Source organism: Micropterus dolomieu, unplaced genomic scaffold (genome assembly GCF_021292245.1).
Source record: "Micropterus dolomieu isolate WLL.071019.BEF.003 ecotype Adirondacks unplaced genomic scaffold, ASM2129224v1 scaffold_150, whole genome shotgun sequence".
NCBI classification, from domain to species: domain Eukaryota; kingdom Metazoa; phylum Chordata; class Actinopteri; order Centrarchiformes; family Centrarchidae; genus Micropterus; species Micropterus dolomieu.
In genome coordinates this window covers 54,234-73,807 of record NW_025744143.1, presented here as the reverse complement: position 1 = coordinate 73,807, position 19,574 = coordinate 54,234, and the positions used below count along the sequence as shown (strand labels likewise).

At 41.0% G+C, this 19,574-nt stretch overlaps 1 protein-coding gene across 1 annotated transcript in view; it reads right to left on the bottom strand.

Annotated features, from left to right (window-relative positions):
• The window catches only part of fgd (faciogenital dysplasia), a 54,789-nt gene that overhangs the window by 15,126 nt on the left and 20,089 nt on the right, over window positions 1-19,574 (bottom strand). The window contains exons 2-5 of the mRNA XM_046043247.1: window positions 8,705-8,875; window positions 6,147-6,348; window positions 5,310-5,925; window positions 2,286-2,375 (exon numbers count right to left, since the gene is read on the bottom strand). Coding sequence (XP_045899203.1) covers window positions 2,286-2,375; window positions 5,310-5,925; window positions 6,147-6,348; window positions 8,705-8,875 — 1,079 coding nt within the window. The remainder of the gene's footprint in view (window positions 1-2,285; window positions 2,376-5,309; window positions 5,926-6,146; window positions 6,349-8,704; window positions 8,876-19,574) is intronic.

Here is a 19,574-nt window from a genome sequence, read left to right as displayed (position 1 = left end):
TTTTGTCTGACCAACAGTCCAAACCTAAAAGATATCAACTTACAACTATATAAAACAGTGAAAAGCAGCAACTTGAGAAGCTGGAACCAGCAATTTGGCATTGGCATTTTTGCTTGACAGGGGACCTCCACCAAGTTTACAAGTCAAAATCTGTTTACTAGTCATGGTTAGCTCTACTCAGCATGTGAAAACAGTTGTTTTATGTCCTTTGTAGCTCTAAAGGAGCTTTGTCAACCCTGATGATGTCATAGTGATGTCATCAGAGTTAACTCAGCTTAGAGATACATTTATAACAGAAAGCCTGCTTTCCAAACAGGAAGTGTGGAGGCTAAAAGGAGTGTCAGGGAAGCTCCAATGAAAGATGCTATTGGTTGCATTGTGGGAAATGTAGTGTTTTTGGAGCTTGACCCACACCAGGAACTAAAGGCTCATCCACGGTTGCTTAAATAGTTTCTCTTGTGTGTCCCACAACAGTATAGGAGTGCTAAATCACTGGAGAATCCATTTAATTGATTCATTGATCATCAATCATTCTAACAGACTAATAGATCAATTGAGTAATCATTTTAGCACTATTACAACTTAATAACAGCGGGAATTAAAATCTAATCAGGCAGTAGCAGTCTTATACATTTCTGGTTCAGCTTCGAAATCAAACATAATGATGCATCTCAACTCCACTGATACATTGCTTCACCCATCACTTCAAACACCTTCCACGTCCCTGTCAGATTGGCACTATTGTTTCCATGGAAGCAAGCGTCATGTGAAAATGGTGAGACAAAAACAGGAAGTTAACTGGGAGGGTTCTCTGCATTCAGCAGCAAATAAACCATAGCTGCTCTGTGATAGGGCAGCTCTGCATCTCCTCTACCACATGAACTTAGCAAAGAGGAAGAAGACTCAACCACCGGGAGTAAATTCTCATCACAAACACAGGTGAACTTGAATAGAGGCTGAAATAGAGGGTGAAATTAAATACAACAACCCATTTACAAAACAACAAAAGAGCCAACAGAGCACAGTGGCCATGAACAGTGACAGTAAAGAAGACAGAAATCAGGGTCTCAAACAAGTTTTTACAGGAGACAGCAGTTAGAAGATAAGAAAAAGATCTTGCATTGGATACAGAGCTGAAATGAATACATTGACAGAAAAGTGATTTATCATTCATTCATGTTATCATTCTGATAACAGAGTAATTGTTTAAATCCTTTTTCAGGCAAAAATTACCGAAATGTAAGTGTTCCAGCTGCTTAAATGTTTTCACTGATAATAAACTGAATATCTTTAGGTTTTGGATTGTTTATCAAATCAAACAAGGAACTGCTCCAAACACGTTGACTCTGGATAAACTGCTAATACTGATTAGGTAAATCGTCTTGATCGGCACTCATGATATGATCTCATACACTTTGTCAGTAGGGATTTATACAAAAAAGTGTAAGAACTTGACCATGATGTTTGAGTGTTGTTTACAGTACTATTTTTAGTATTATTTGGTAAATGGTTTGTACTTATATAGCACCTTTCTAGTCTTTCCAACCACACAAAGCGCTTTTACACTACATCACTCACCCACTGATGGCAGAGGCTATGGTGCCATCAGAAACAAAAATACACATTCACAGTTTGGGGTTCAGTATCTTTCCCAAGGTTACTTCAATATGCTGACTGGGGGAGCCGGGGATGAAACCAGCAACCTTCTGATAAGTGGACGACCACTCTACCCCATGAACAACAGCTGCCCCTAGTTGAATTTGAAAGTCTGACTCCTCCAAAACAGCTAAAGGCGGGTCACATCATTGAGCCCAAACTGTTTTTTTAAAGAGCTTTCTAATTATAAAACCAGCTAAGAGTCAGGAAACACATATCTTTAATCCTCAGGATTTACATACAAGTAGTTAACACACACGCACGCACACACGCACGCACCAATATATGCTGCTTTGTAGACACACAGTTAGTGCACATGCTCAGGTTTGTGGGGACAAAGCTGTATTTATGCTGCACATGTATAAATATAAACACATGTACAGACTCTCTCTCTTTCACACACACATGCATGCACACATGCACGCGCACACGCACATGATCGTGCTTACACTACTCTGAGCAATCCAGTCAACAGAGGAAGGGTTGTTGTCCAGTGGATCACAGTGCCAGTTTTAATCCAGCTCAGCCCTGATCTCAATCACTAAGACAACTGGCACATTTAGGAGTTGAAATTTGGACCAGAGGCATCCAAAAAACACGCAAAAGAAAAAAAAGAAGCGCAACGTTACCTGGTCAAGGAGGTTGAGCCGTTTGACGTAGGCCTCTTCAGTCTGGAGAAGCTCTTTGGCTATGTTTAGGAGCTTCTGAGCCTCTGAGCACTGAGGGAAATAGACAGACACAAAGGATTACGTCTGAGGCATGAAAACAAACAATATAAACATGCAAACAGACTCTCCATCATGTTACTATAGAAACCTTCCAGTTCTTCAGTATCCACCAACCACAGAGTTCAAGGCAGATGGCACCTTTAGTTTGGATATTACAGCCACAAATCATACTTTAAACAACAAAGCAATAATCTATACACATTACAATGCACTAAGAGAATAGGTTTATTTATAACAGGCAGGTCCTTTTAAACAAGCTCCACATCAACACATTATTCACCAAAACACCAACTATTTTGCCAACTATTTAAGGGCTGTTGGATTAAGGAGGTCATGATGTGTCTTCAAGATGAGAAACTGTGGTTCACTTTAAATGGTTAATTTAGATAAAACATGTCGTGAGTAGACCTTGAGTAGACCACTGTCTATTCTGCATGCCAAACACATATTACTTTTTTTATTATTATTTTATTTTATTTATTTATTTTTGCTTTGTCAAATTTATTTGTAGCCTTGATCATTAAATACTTTGCAATATACTCCTATACCTATGTACTCATACTGCAATATGATGCACTCCTTTGGTAAATTAAATGCATAAACAGTATATGCCAAACATGGAGAGTCTGCAATTATCTAACTATTGTAATTTATATTTTACTTAACTCTGTTATTGCTGGTCTATATTGTAAATAATATTTAAATGGGATAAATGAAGTGTTCAGAAAACAATGACAATGTTTGGGAAAGGTGCATGATAGGGTCAATATTTACAAACATGTGCTTACTTACTGAAATGCGTAAAAGTAATACAAGGTCAGTTAGTGCAGAGGTCGTATGTGTATGCCGTGAAAATGCCCATTATTTATTAACTAAACAATGCTATACCTACAAAATGTGAAAGGACAGTTTTTGTTCATTGTTGAAAAAAATAAAATAAATCAAAACCATTTCCCACTTCTTGTCTTGTTTTTTTTATTATAAAAGGCTAAACAGTTTCCTAAAATAGCTTGGCTGTGTAGATTTTAGGAAGCATTACTCAAACAGGAGTAAATTGTTTATTGGTGCTCTAGTATTTACAACAGCAGTAAGGCCTATGGAGGATGGACTCAATATAAACGACAGAGTTCATTGTAATGAAGGAACATGTCACCCAGTCCAATGTGTGGCTCAATGATGAGTAGTTTTTGGACCACAATGAAGCTCTAAGGTATTCAGAAATAAGCTATATCAGGCTTTGTCTGCACCGACCTACCCTTTAATGCCTATGGCTGAGACAAAAGTCAGCAGTATTTTGAGCAGATAACTGTCAGACTATTCTAGTCACTGGTAACCTATGAAACTGATGTTCTAAGCTGATGTGGTGAAAATGAAGATCAGTCTCTCTCTCTCACTATGACTTGTTGAAGCTAAGATGACATAAAAAATAATAAACATTAGAAACAATGTTGCTGATATAGTCCCAGTGACACAACACACACCAGGGTCACGGAAAAAACTTTTGCCTATTGTAACAATGCATGTTTCACAACAGCCGTCTCCCACATAAATACGCGCAGGCACGCACACACGCACACACACACACTTGCTTTCTTTTACTTACACACACAGCAGGCTGAAACTTTCACCACAGATTATGCACTGTATGAATATCTAGCATTGGCAGCTATTACTATGCGAACAAGAGTGGAGTTTCATTGTTTGCAAAGTGGATGGTACTGACAAAGTCAGCGAAAGCATTTTTTTAGTCTCTTATCTTCTTGCAATGCACATCACTGAAAACCCACATCCTCTGTGACGCGGTTGCAATTATATAGCCATCAACATGTCAGCTGTAGTGTCACAAACATTTATGCGGACACAGAAGCCCTGACATAACAGCACACCCTTCCTCTGCACAGCAGTGTTTGGGATCAGGAAGCACTGGACAGCGGAGATACCTTTCACCAGAAGACTGTGGGGGTGTGGGCAGTCAGCATAGGCGTGCGTGTAGTCATGTGTAATTCATGTTAGCTTTGGGTGTGTTTTACAGCAGTAAAACACTACTGAGAAAGATGTCTTCTGCTACCAACCGTGACAGCAATGCTATATAAATCTACTACCACTCTGCCCTGAGTTTCTGTTGTTGTCTTTCAATTCTCCTCTCATTTCATATTGTTTCATCTTCTGTAAAAGAGGACAATGCTCAATGTAAATTATGTGACACCTTTTTAAAATACAGCTTCAGCACAACATCAATGTTGTACTACTTGAAAGGTCAGCACCTGGTGGTTGCAGTGAAAACCACAAGTGTAACACTGTCCTCCCAACAAACTATCATGTCAGTGTTAGCTAGAAGCCTTATTGTTTTATTATTCTGTTGATTTAAATTGTTTGTGCTTCATGAATGACTGTTTCACACAACTAATGTACCTCTAGAATTATTTAAATAAAACTGAGAAAAAGACATGCGTCTTATAAATGCTTAATTGATTATTGATTGTTTACGTGTTAAACTATTCCTTAAGGAAAATGCGCTGAATTTGCAACCTTAGTTTGAGGTATTAGTTGTTTACAATCAATAGAATAACTGAAGGACAAGAGAAAACCGAAACTTTACCTCAGCTGTGGGGAGATATCTGACTATTTTATCACAAGCTCCTGTTACAGCATGTGGGCAGGTATTTTTCCTTTTATGTAATGGCAGAGCTGCTTTTAGATACAAATCAGTCACTTGTTCCTGGCTATAGCAGAGTCTAACGTTTCATGCAGAGGTATTCTTTGAAATTGTTCACCCAGGCTGAGATAATAATAGACACATGCTACTTTTTCCACTACATGAAAGGCAGTCTGGCTATCTGAAATGGACCTTTTGAAATTGCAGGATGTGCTTGATTTAAATATGCCGTGAAATTTCATGAAAATTATGATGATCAAAGTACTCACCTTGTGCGCCTCTGTGTGTGCATCTGTCAGATACCCAGTCTGTGTGTCTGTCAGAGAGAGTATTTCTCCACTGCTCCCCTCATCCAAGTCACTGTCCTCATCCTGCGTCGAGTCCCGCTTGTTGCCCAGGGTAACGCAGCAGGACACACTCTCAGTTTCAGTGACACTGTCGTAATGATCCTCCTCATCGATGGCATCCTCGTTGGGGAACACCTCCCCTTCTGCAGCGCAAGATGGGCTGTCAATGCCACTGTCCCGGTTAGGAATCTTCCCGTTCTGCTCCGAGGAGTCCGGATTGTCCAGGAGCTCATGGGAGGAGTCTCCCTCCCGCTCCGTATCGTCAAGGCAACCAACACTGTGTGTCATGTCCTCCTCGCCACAGTCGTCCAGTGTGGCGTCACCTGAGCCATCGATGTGCACAGAGGCCAAACAGGAAAGTTCAGACACCTCGTCAGTCCGTTCGGAGGTGCCAAGTGCAAGTTTGTCCATAGGGGAGGAGTCTCCTGCAACCTTTGCCGTGGTGTCCTGGTCGCAGGAGGAAGTGATGTCAGATGCAGTGTCCATTTTCAGACACAGGTGCAGCTGGGACCGTGGGAGCACACCCAGGATGGGGACCCTGGGAAAATAAAAAACACTGTCACACCTGTTTAAATGAAATTTTTTTTTGTCAAGCGACAAAATTCAACCAGAGCACCTGAGAAACAAGTCAACAACATGAAACTCTTTGTACGTCGACACACACATCCCCACATACCCCAACCATTACAGATCAAAATATGAATCTGACGGGAATGACAAGCAAGATTTCTGATGACATCTCCTCCCGAAAGGCCTTACCTTGAGTTCTCAAACCTCTCGATGAGGAGCCCCACCTTCTGGGCCTCTCTCTGTGGCTGTGCTCCTGAACAAGGGGAGGTTAGACTGGGTTTTGGTTTAGGTGGAGGAGGGGGAGCTGGCAGAGGCCTGGAGGGCGCTGGAGGGATCCTCTTGGGTTTCTTGTCTTGCCCAAGGGCGAGCAGGTGCGCAGGTTTAGGGGGCACTACAGATGCAGAAATCCAGACGAGGCAAGAACAGCAGAGCAAGAGACAAACATGAGGCTGCAGAGATTAACAAAAACAGTCATGTAACGCGTATAAATCCGAGTGAAAAAACCTCCATGGCTGAGTCCATGTGTGAAACCTGTTTGCTTTTTCGTACAAAAAAAATCAACCTCAAGACAGGGAAATAGATACTATCCAAATAGTGACATATAGTAGCGGCGCAGAGCGAGACCAACACTGAGCTTCAGTTTTCTACCAACTTCCTTATTTCAGAACAGGATGCTGAGAAGAGTGTGTGTGTGTGTGTGTGTAAGTCACTGCGGTCCCAGTTCGACAAAAAAAAAATAAGCACACACAAAGAAATGACAAAGCTGTCTTTAGTATGCACACTGCCCTGATGCATGTCTGCACGCCATGGGCTTACGATTTCACAGACGAGTTTGCATATATTTAATTTTCGGAAACCCAAATGTCTGAAAAAAGGAAGCGTGATGATGATTTTACAGTTGTTAATTTCAGCACTTCCTCTGTGTCTGTGTGTGTGTCACCGATAAAAGGTTGAGTAGAACTTTCTTTGCAAACGACAGGACTTGTTTTGTATGGCCAAAAAAAGAAACAATTCAATTATATGAAATGATAGAAAGCAAACAAATGCTCTTACTTTTTACTTTAAAAATGATTTAAGCAATTAATTGATTATCAATCAGACATTAATCTTCAGTGAATCAACTGGCTGTGTTACATTTTTTAGTACTATTATGAACGTTATCAGGACTGGCTAATCAAAGTGATGTACAACATGTGTCTAAAGAGAAAAAACTGTGGTGTCATCATAGGGGACAAAGGGACATGTAAACATGGCATCACAGTCCTTTTGTCATGTAGTTAAATGCTTCAACATTTTCTGAATGCAGATGCATATCTAGGAAACTTTTTAAGGGCTCAGGAACTTACATTACAGTACCTGTATTGCAACAGGAGGAACTTAGGTCCAATTTTTACTTCCTGCCCCCCTAAAAGATCCCTGTTTCTGAGTTACTACTCTCTCAGGATTAGCGACAAGTGGAATAAAAAGGCTTAGGAGAGGAAGTTCCTCCTGTCCGGTGGGAAAGTATTAAATTGTTCTTCCATTATTAGAATTGTGCCTAAAAATAAGGTAACTGTTTCTGCCCAGTGGATAAAGACTTGATATAATTTGTTTCATTTTTTAAAGCACATTTTAAGATAGTCCATTTTGATAGAGCTGCTGTATATCCGATTTAACAGAATACTTTCATTTAAATGTTTTAATTACTGGTTGTTCATTTCGCTATACCTTTAGATAGATGTTTTTTTCAAGCACTTCTATTCTACAAGTAACTCATCCTGAGAGAGCAGATGACATTGGCTGGCCAGGAACTATCTGGATGCACTGAAAGTTGCAATCATTGGAACTACAAAAACCTGAATCAGTGTGTAGAGAAAGCATGACAATTATGTGAATCTTCTCCAATGGTGTAGTGGTAAGTGCCGCCATTTCGAAAACTCGTCACTCTTTTTAAAAAGGGAAAAGGGGCCGAAAACTCCGGTGAATGACGGAATGTTAGTCGTCAGTAATGGAGGTGTGACTGGGTGTGTGAAGTGAAAGTTTTTAGTCAATGGAAAATAATTTTAATGGCGGATTGCCACAATATCGATTAATTGTTTCAGGCACTTTTCAAACAAACATTTCAAATATTCTCTAGTTCCAGCTCCTCCAATATGAGGATTTGCTGCTTTTCTATGTTTTATATCATTCTAAATTGGATATCTTTGGGTTTTGGACTGTAAGAAGATGTCACCTTGGGCTCTGGGTATTATTAGAATTCTTGACAATTTTATGGAGAATAATAATCAATTAGGCTGTTTTTTTCCTTTATTTGTGACAAAACTGTGTTAAGATGCTAATCATGATATAAATAATGAGGGATGATCATTCTTCCAATAATCCTCTAAACTTTGTACAGTTGTGAGCCACTTAAATATTGGGGCCAAGTCTGTGGTGTGATGTCCTACAATGTTTCACACTAATTCCCACAACATAACACATGTTGTTCATATTTAGCATTCTGCATATGATACCCAAACCTAAACACTTGGGAGCCACTGGCCCACTTTACACCAGCAGCTCTTGCAGAGGTGACCTACTGAGCTGTGTGAGTGACAGAGTGAGGCCAGACAGCCGACATGTAACATGTTATAAAAGACTGTTTGTCAGAGCAGAAAAAATGACAGCTCAATAGCAGCTGTCTGATCCTGCCGTACCTTTCAGTTATAATGACAGCCTCAATGTCAAAACTAGCCTTGAAGGGGCCACACTGTGTCCCAGTATTTTACCTTGAGGTTTCTGTACAGTTTGCGGTCTGGGTGAGGTGGAGGGCTGGGGCCGGGGTTTGATGGCAGGCCTGTCGTGACATTGTCTGGGAGTCGGACCTTTCTTTACCAGCCGTGGAGAACACAGATAGTCCACAGATACACACTGGTACTGCAGAGAGGAGGCAGGAAGGTCTGGAGAAAAGAGACACAAAGAAAGACAATATTAAGTAGCAATCAATATAATGAGATTCATCTAAACATACATTCCACAATCCAACGTAATCTGGCAACAACGATGCAGTGGTGTGCAGGGATACTACTGTAGGTGAATGACCTTGAGCTCAGTGTGTGTTTTCAGGATGTCGCCCTCAGACAGAGAGCATGGAGGTCAGAAAGGAGAAGAGAATGTCTGCAGCATCGATCCTGACACCCGGCCTGAGGCAGCAGAGAGAGTTGCAGAGGCTGCATATTGGTTTCTCTCACGCGCTCGGATAGGCCTGTATCTGATTGACTACACATAATCTTCTCTGGACACTGTCTGTAAATAGACTGTGTGTGAGTGAGCGATTGTGTGTAAGCCACATCAAAGACCATTTTTTTTTGGACAATAAAGTGTTTCTAACTCTGAGCCTGAGTCCTTTTGGAACGCCTGATTTTGGTTTGATCAGTCTGACTGTTATTGTCTTTGGAAGAACCAGCTTGTTCTGGTCTTTATGGATTTATACCTAAAAATACACAATTTAAAGAAGCAGTTTGGTTTGAAGTATATGGCTGGCGACATTCTAGATGTTCATTATTGTCACAAATCCCATGAAAAGACAAAAACCAACTGATGCTGTAAGAGTGGTGAAAGTGAACCAAGACACTGAAGTCACAGGCAGGTTTTTAGTAAATTTTACTCAAACTGGGGTAAAACGTGTGACTATTTTCAGCTGCGGATGCGGTGTTGAGATTCTGATTCTGCACCAAAATTCATCTACTTTTCTGTAGATGACAAATCAAGCCACAAATATTTTTTTGATTTTTCGATTATGAATGGTTTATTTGATTGTCACCCATTTTTTTTATGTTCAAATTAAACACTGTTAACATCCAAGATTTGTGGGGGTAAAATAAAAAACTGAAAATGATATGCCCTATAGTATACACAATGCAATGGATACTTAACAGACAGGGAGACAAAATACAGCATAGAATATGATGACTATGGCAGTAGCCTTAACAGTCAGCTGCAGATACAAGTTATTAGAATCCAGTCACGGGAAATGAAATCCATCTCTTGTAACAATGTGAGTGTCCCTTCTTGTCTACTGTGTGTGCTCTAGAAGCACTCATTGTGGATTCCATGGCAGTCTGTTATTTTGGCCATTTTAGTTCTTTTTCTGTGTCTGTCCATGTCCCTCAATAGATTATGTAAATAACCAAGCAAACTACAGCCACACATCTCTGTTCCTTCAGGCTGATGGATTCAGTGTAGTCACCCCAACCCTTTCTCAACTGGATTACAGCCCTAAATTGCACGAAAACCTGCCAGAGCCCTGGCACATCTAATTTGGTGTTTTTCAGCCATGCTGCAGGCAGTGGAAGGAGAGAAATCAGTCAGTAATGGGTCCTGTAACGCTGCCTGCCCCATGTGGCACACTGCAGGTTCTCTGCACCACAGCGGAATAAGAGCAGGCAGGGGGAAAAGATGAGGCTGGTAAACAGCGCTCTCAACTCCAGAGAGTACAAAGATGAAAAAAATGTGAAATTGTGTTTAAGGACCACAAATCCTACAATAGGTTAGGTTTTATATTCACTCTGACTATCCTTGAATTGGGTCCCTGGAAACAGAAATACTGTGAGCCTCCCGCTGTGATTTCTGCTAAAACCATCTCTTAATCAGCGATGACTCGTGGGATGAGTCACAGGAAAAGCTTGACCTTTGATCAACATACATGTCCTTTGGCCAAACGACTGCCTAGTGAAGAACTCAATGACCCAAGACTGGCTGGGGTCGCTCCTGGGAAAAACAAACAGCGTTGGAAGACGGAAGCATAGGGGCTGGTGACTATGGAAACTCGATGCAGCCTTGGTTACCTGAGAGAAAAAAGTGGCCTCGTGACAAACTGCCTGACACAAAACAGGAACTTGACGACACAGCAGACGGAGGAGCTGACACTCACAGTTTTTCTTAATTCAGATCTCACAAACCAAGGATAAAACCACACGACATATCATCCTTCACCAGCACCAGAGAAATACGCAGTGAAATAAAAGTAAATTAAATCTCTAACATTATTCATGTCACAGTGGTCTTCAAAATGTTTCAAATCAAAAAGGAATCTAAGCATTAAAGCTTATAATACTTACAGAATAGAAAAGAAAATACAATTATTCAGTTGTACAATATATTCCGAGAAAGTAGGTGAATAAAGAGCCCTACCTTGCCTCCAACTGTTCAGTTTCACATATCCAAAGTCCAAAGAACAAGTGAACGGAAAAATCTCCCACACAACCCAGTCAAAAACAAAACAAATCCTGCCCTCCCAGTTTGCCAAATTGCCTCGTGTGCAGTTGAGACTAGTCTTTGTTGCAAACAAACCACACACACACCCTAAAAAAGTCCTTCAAAGCTCAGTGCTGCATTATGCCCCAAACACACCCACACACACACACACACACACACACTCACTTATCCTTTCCCAGGTGTTTTCAAGGAGCTGCACCTGTTCTTTCACCTGCCAAACCTGATCCAAGTACCTCCTCCCGGGGGCCAAAGTGACGTGCATTTGATGTGTGTGGAGCCTGATCATCCCAGCATCCTCTTACCATGGCATCTAGCTTTGAGCACGACACACAATTCATTACACAACTCTGCCCAAAACTGACAATAACCAAAACAATGTTTGAAGCTATGAGTCATTAACCTCATTGATTTTGGATTGATTTGACTCTGAGGGATCCAAGAGATGAGATTAATATTGTAATTGTGTCATTTTAAGAATGCTTTTGTGAAAACACACAGGAGAGCACTGATCCGAGCTCATTAATTTCCTCTGCTCAGTTCCAGTTACTGTGGGAAGGATGAATAGCACAATTAGACAGGAATTAGAGGACATTATCACTACCGCACCCTGTAGACTGTGGGTTACCATGACAACCTTTCCCTGCTAAAACAATTTCAGCCCCTATTAGTCATGATACATCTCCTAGGCGAACCAGGTAACAAATAACCTGTACCTGTTTGCTCATGGCTGTGATGTAACAAACTCTTCAGTCACTCACAGAAGAGAACAGAATGAACAGCACCCACTGAGTATAGCAAATATTTTGGGATGTAACCTGAAAGACTGCATTACGGTGTATTTGTAAACATAGCAAAGGTACTGCTGTGTACATTACTCACGGAAATATTCAGATACTTTCAGGTATTTGACAAGGACACTATCGCCTTCTTTCTTTCTGTTTGAGTGAAAAGCACATGGCTCCGACAGATCTCTGGTGACACTGCTGTCACAAGAGAAAAACCTAAAGAATGTCCCTCTTATGTCACTACATAACAGCAAGTATGAGTGTTTCAGCATTTTCACCTTTTTTCAGTGAGAACTTCCTCCCATAACCCCATTTTTTAAGAAAAACCCCCTACATAATTTTGCACTGTTTAGAAAATTGTAATTATGAGGCTTAAGGTAGCCTGTTTTTGTTTAACATGGCTGGGTATCATTTCAAATGTTCTGATATTAGTGCCAACACCACACTTCAGTTTTGGTACAATACCAAAACAATTCTTTTTTCTACACCTTGCATTGAGAAACATAAACATGGTTTCTTCAAAAGCCTGTTTTAGACAAGTTAGCATCGTGATCGACTCTAGGGATAGATATCAGTTTATTGATTGGTCCAGAATGAAATATCTACTGGAGGGATTGGCTCAAAATTTGTACAACATTTGTACAACATTTTCCTCTAGCACCACCAGCAGGTTAACATTTGTTGGTTCACAACTTGCAACATGAAGTTTGGTACAGACAGACATTCATATGCCCCCTCAAGACTTGAACTTTCCATCTTGCGCCACATTAGGTGAAAAGTTTAACTTGTCCAATAGTTAGAACAAAGTTCATGACATTCCCATCAGCCTTAGCTGTACTTTCTGTTTAGTACTGGTTAGCAAATGTCTGCATGCTAACACCGTAAACTAAGATGACTAACATGGTAAACATTAGCTTATACCTGCTACAAAATCTGTATATTAGCATTGTCATTGTGAGCATGTTAGCATGCTGATCTCAAAGCACCACTGTGCCTCACAAATATAGCCTGTACAGCCCCACAGAGCTGCAAGCGTAGAGTGTTTTTTGCTTATTTAGGCCCAATACAAGAGGGAAAAGTTTACAAATTAAATTAACAAGCAGCCGCTCAACAATTTTGCCTAAATAAAGTCATAATTGGCAAGATTTTAATTTAAATTAGGAATGATCTGATCAAAGAATAAGTTAACAAGATATGAATCAGTGCTCACGTTTAGCACTTGACAGCTTTTGATACTTTTGATAGCGCTAGAACGTCAGCACCAAACTAGTATTACTGTTTGATACCCAGCCATGCTTAAAAAAGTAGGTTCTTCATTGAATATCAGTTTTTTTCCCTAAATAAATATATAGCAATTTCAAATAATTCCAAACACAGCCTTCACTTGTCCTCTCTACTTTTCCTCAAACACCCAAGAGACACGCAGACTCAAACACACAAAAATGTATAAACCTAGCTAGCTGTCAGTCACCATCAACCTTGAGGTGAACCCCTCAGTCATTTATTACACATCATCCCCTGAGTACAGTCCTCTCGTCCCAGTGATGTCTGGGAGACAGAATGCTCAGATTCAGGAGTCTCCCCAGTCAGACAGCACAGTCAATCAAGTATTCTACCCGCAAACCAGCCCATGGTGAGGCTGGGCTGACAATCCCGCTCCCATCACTTCAACTACCCCCCCAATTACCCACCAAGATTTAGCAGAATCCCAATGACACTCTTTCTGAGTATGACACCTCATTATTCCCATATCACCATCAAAATTCTCAGTGTTTCTGCCTGCAATATACCTGTTCTGCTCCTCTCATTCTGTCTGTGTCTATGTTGTAGCTCTCTCCACATCCATAGCCACATTGATCTAGTTTCCTCTAGTCTGTTACCCTGAAAGACTGAGTCAAACAGAGGCAGTCTCTCATCTGATGGCTCAAAACTCGCTGTAATCATTCCGTCACACACACATATTGGGCATGGCTCAATACTGTTTTTTTACAAGATGAGACAAATGGAGACAATGCAGGGTGAAGAGAAAAGAGAGAACAAACAAAATTACAGCTAGGAGAGAGCAAAGGCAGTGGAGATGACAGAGAGGTTGGCCCCCACCATTAGATTTAACATGTCATCTACCACTACATATCCGCTCCTCCTATCCTCTTGCCTCACCCTGTCTCTTCCCTCCCTGTGCAGCAGGAGACAGTAATGAGTGCTCTGACCTTGATCTACTTTTCAGTTATTATTCCAATGGTTAAAACATGTAGAGAAATACATACATATTTTTTAAGTAAGTACACAGCGCTGTCAGGCCTAGGGACAGAGAAATTAAGTGATACTGTTACAAAAACGTAAATATGAAATAGAACAGGTTCCCAAATCTAAGAGGCCCCTACACAGCGCACAAAACTAAACAAGCGCTAATGTACTGGGCTGTACATTTAGCTATATTTTGGCTAACACAGGAGATTGGAGAGGTGGATTGGAAGTGGATTATTCTGCTGGAGTGGTTTGAGAAGTTCTGACTGCAGCCGACAAGTGTAGCAAGGGACAAATCCTAACACTTTGGAAGCCTACAGGGGTTAGTGTTTTGATCTATCCAAATACACACACTGAAAGAGGAAATATTAGGTGTCAGTACAACAGCAGCTGCTCCAGGATGTGCAGTCCAGATACAGAAGAACAGATCCTCAATATCTGACAATCAGCAGATTTCCCATGCATGGTAACGGGGCTCCAACTCCCACTTCACCAAAGGGTTTATCAACAGCTATCTAATCATGAACAGTAGCATCTGGCCTCAGATTACAATTCTATATTCATTTCTTATCACGCTCTGTTATCTTAACCAGTCACGTTTTCATTGTCAAACCCTCCACTTTCACTTCTGTAGATCCTATTTGTTGTGCTGTTTAAGAATTATTGGTGCCTGAAGTTTCACCGGTATCATGGCTTCCCATGGGCTGGGGGCAAAGGAGGGGGAGGTAAGTCATCTTGTTAGGTCTGTCCTCTCCCCCTAAATCAGGTCAGTGGGCACAGCAGGCACACTGACATGTCTCCCACACTAAGTGGGAGGATTTCCACAGCTCCCACAGATTAGGACCATGCGATTTCAGGGGGATAAAACAGGGAGAGCCTGAGAGGTTGGAACGAGAATGAGGAGGCAGCAGATGGCTGGAAAGTATTAAAGAAAGTCATAGAGTACTCACATGCAAAACAAAACAAACAGACAATGCAAATGAATAAAAAAAGTACAGTTAAGTGGTTTTGCTGGAAAGTCTGAAACATGATAGAGGCACGGCCAGCGAGGAGTTGTGTCAGCAAACATACAGCAGCCAAAGCTGTAAATACAGTGGGGGGGGAAATAGGCCCATCTGCTTTTGGTTCCTGAAATGATACCCTGCAACTGTCAACAAGTGGAGAGAGCTAAACATAAACAAAGAGTGACAAGTTAATATCAGAGCGGAGTCCCAAACTAAATCAATTCACTCTCGAACAAGTTCTCCTTCACTGTGCCAAGAGAAATCCTGAAGAAGAGGCTATTGCCATGGCAACCATGCTGATCTATATCACTACTATAGTAGGTAGATCATGTGCTATAAAGATCTGCTTTTTTTTTCAGGAGACGCACAGTTCTGACCAAAGCAGACTTCTTGACAAATTAGTAAATCAGACAGCATGGAAGAAGAAACACCACCCAGCACTTAGCCATGGCTAATAAATGTAAAACACCCACATAAATATACTGTAGAAATGCACATGACATGGGTGAAACAGCAGACATATATTCCTCGGGCAAAAGACAATCAGGGGGTAAGGCGCGGCACAGTCACAGACCTGAGATATTTTCCTACAGTGTGACTCAAAGTCATTTAATTCAGCTGTCAAACGCCGAATGCACGTCACGGAAGAACACTCAGAATTTACAGTGGGTAACACAATGATGTGAGGACATGACAAAAGGGATGATTAAAAACTCAAATTCATCATCAGACATGTGACTTGGCTGCACACTGGTGTCTCTAATTCACAGCCTCCCCCAACGACCACAACTTTTATGAGGCACAGTGCTGAGAATTAAGCCTCTGTTTGTCTGGATGCAGTGCAGCACAGTAGCCCAGAGCATTAATGTAAAGGAAGCAGCCACAGATTGGCAATTAGGGCAACACACACACAGGAGAAAAGAGGGTTTACAAACCTGCCTTTGGAGATGACTGCCCAACTGTCCCAGAAACTACCGAAGCCAAATGTAGCGACTCTCCATGGTTGCTTTCACGGTGTAATGTAAAAACCCAACTGACCGTTTTGCACATTCAGAACGGAGCTGAGCAGAAGGTACCTCTCATCCTCTGTGTCCATTTTACTCAACACACCTTCAGTAGGCAAGGGGAATTTTAACTACTGGTGCTGGAAAAAAAACAAATACTCCAGCTCTTTCCATTCCCACTGGGGGTGGGGGAGGTCTTAACAAACACAGGTCTGCTCCATGAGTCATCAGCACCCAAAGCCTGATATAGCATTTTCAAAACAAATTTCGATCATTCCCTGTCTTAAGAAGGCCATATTGTAATGAGGATTATGCAGTTTAATCTTCTGGATCAAGGCTTGATCACTCTTCATACTGACTAAGCGTCTCTGAAGCGTGAATACATTGATTACTTTACCATATATTGATCGGTGGGATAAACCAATCGCTTGACAGGACCAGTTAAAAACCAGCCGTGTTGGTTGACTGCATGAATGACTAAATTGCTGACTGATTGATGACAGACATTAAAGGCCTTTGGGTACAGTGTCTCAACCTCCATATGCACGCACAGACACACTAACACATGTACATGTATATGGTCTGGTCGCTTAACTTTATAGAAACCCATCTGCAGAACAGACCAGAAAATTACTTTGACACCTAATGTCATTATTGTTGATTATTACCATTAAATTGTGATCTGCTAACGCTTTATATCGCGCTGTAAAGTCAGCAGCTACCAAAAACACGGCAGACCAAATCATTCCCTTTCCAAAATAAAAAGCAACCCATTCTGAGAGAACATTTCACAGGGAACCAAATCACACCTCTCATGGCCACAGAATAAAGCCTCTGGAAAAGCCACTCTGCTCCAACAGAACAACAGATGGAAGTGGTGAATGCAGAGCATGTCCACTGAATCCAGCTTTTCCAGTGAACATTTTCACCTGTTTTTTGCTATGAGAGGAAAATGGGAAAATTAGAGGTAGGACAGGTTACCAGTAGTAATGTGTTTATTGCTCCATGGGTCTATGTGTGTAGGGCAACAAAAATTAAATATTTGAATGATTGAATAATCAATGTGTAATTTGTTTGATTAAAACAATCCAATGTTTCATGTAAATACAGTACATAACCCAAATCCACTGTATTCAACTTATGTTAAAAAAAAGACAAAAACACTTAATACTGTTTGAACGAGAGCATGTTTTGCATTTTGCTTTATAAATGACAAAAGCTTAATCAACTATCAAAATTGCTAAATTGCAAAGTTGTCTATCAGGTGTAGCATGCTAATCAGCTTAGCCTGGTTAGCCAGTTTAGTCAAGCTCATGTAGTGGCAGTTTCCCGGTTAGTTACAGTGAAAACTGGCAATGGTTAGTGTCAAACTATATTCCAGCATTGAACAGAAGTTGGGTATGTCTGTCAAAACATTTGGTCATATACAACGGCAAGTTTATCTAAAGTATATCTTCTTCTGTCCTGTGGCCCCCTGTCTCAGCCTCCATTCTCAGCACTGCGTGGTAGTACTAGGTGAGGTGGAAGGGTGCCCAACGCACCACCCTGCATCTGCTCCAGGCAGGATGGATGTCAGCATGTGACTGGGAGTGTCTATGAGGCTGCTGACAGTCAAAGTGTCCCAGAGCGGGACAACCCTGCCCAGTACAGGTCACCGTTTTGCCCATTCCAGTCCAGTTTAGTCCAGTCTGGTTGGTCTAATCCAGAAAGGGTGTGTAGATGTTAAGGCCCTAGGTTGGTGAAAAAGAAAGGTTGAGGGTGAGGAATCAGGGGAGTCTCCTCCCCTGTCACTGCTCCTCTGTGCTGATCCACACTGGACTCTTACCAACATACGCACAGAGACAGAAAGGTCACTGTGCACTCAACACCAACGCATCTTATTTGACGTCAGAATCATTTTCAAAATGTCACTTGGCTCCTGAATGGCAGCGTCAGCATTTAGAGCTTTCCAGCAAGGAGCATCTGAGGCAAGCAGCGCCCGTCAGTCTGTCTAAACTTGTGCACAAAGTGTTTGACACTTGTGTCACTGGGCTGCAATTAGATGAGTCACTCAACTTTGAAAACTGAGAATACCTTTCAATGCCAATGAGAGAGAAGCCTAAATTAACATTATGTGTAAAACAAGTCTTGAGTAGAAACCTAAATCACTGAAACCTTTTCGAGGCTTGTGGAGGGCAGAATTAGTTAGGACATAAGAGCAAGGAGCCAGGACATACTAAGAGTCATGAACACACATAAATCACTGTACAAGGAAAGGCCTGTTATAGAAGCCAGGTGTACACTAGACAGACTAATAAAGGCTCCTATTTCCTCTCTAATGGCTCCAGTGTTTCCCCTAACAGTACTGCACTGCAGTGCTCTGAGCCATGTTAGTGTACCCACACAGGAGACAGCATGACTGCCAGTGTCTTACACACAAAGCTGGTCTCGTCGCTCAAACCCGAAATAGAGATGCTGACCTACTGCTGCATGCAAATTGTCTTCAGAGCTACAGCATCTGTACTAAAGAGATTGAATAAAAAAGCTAAACATGATTGTGCTATAATCCAGCTGACCGTGTCAGCCTACATTTTACAGATAGCAGATTTTCTCCATTGGGAAAAAAATCTACTATCATTACAATGTATTATATACTTCATAACATGTAAGTCCTGAACACACTTTTGTAGTCTTAAAATATATAGGCCTAGATCAAATTATGGAAATACCACTATTTTCATCATTGATGAATCCGCTGATTATTTTCTCAATTAAGCCATTAATCAATTGGTCTATAAAATGTAGATTTTGCTGTCACACAAGTCAAAGAAAAGCAGCAAATGCTCACATTTGAGAAACTGGAAGGGGGTAATGTTTGGCCTTCTTGCATGATAAAATTACGTAAATGATGATGAATTGGTTCAAATCTTTTAATCTCTGGATCCAAGCATTCATATTTCATCAAAGTAAGGGTAGTTGTCGTAGTAGAGATATTTTATTCCAGTTTTAAACAGTCAAACATTCTCTATCCTCTATGTAGTTTTATAGTGCAGTAAACCCAAAGAAGTAAGATTTATGATTGAGCTTTTTGCCTTTACTGAGTTTGTGTTGTGCTGTTCTGATCAATTACCACGAAGCAAATGTGCAACGAGATCAATCCATCACTGTCATCTCTCTTGAGATGACTCAGGAACTTACCCATCTAGTCTCGTGATATATTTATTTAATTTAAATTTGTTGTGTGCTATAATTTCTCATATAGTTAATTTTATTTCATTAAAGTACAATAATTTATTCTGGCCTTAGCTGAGTCGGTCTTAACGTCAGGTGAGGTGGTCCACCTTTACTGTAATATGATAATAC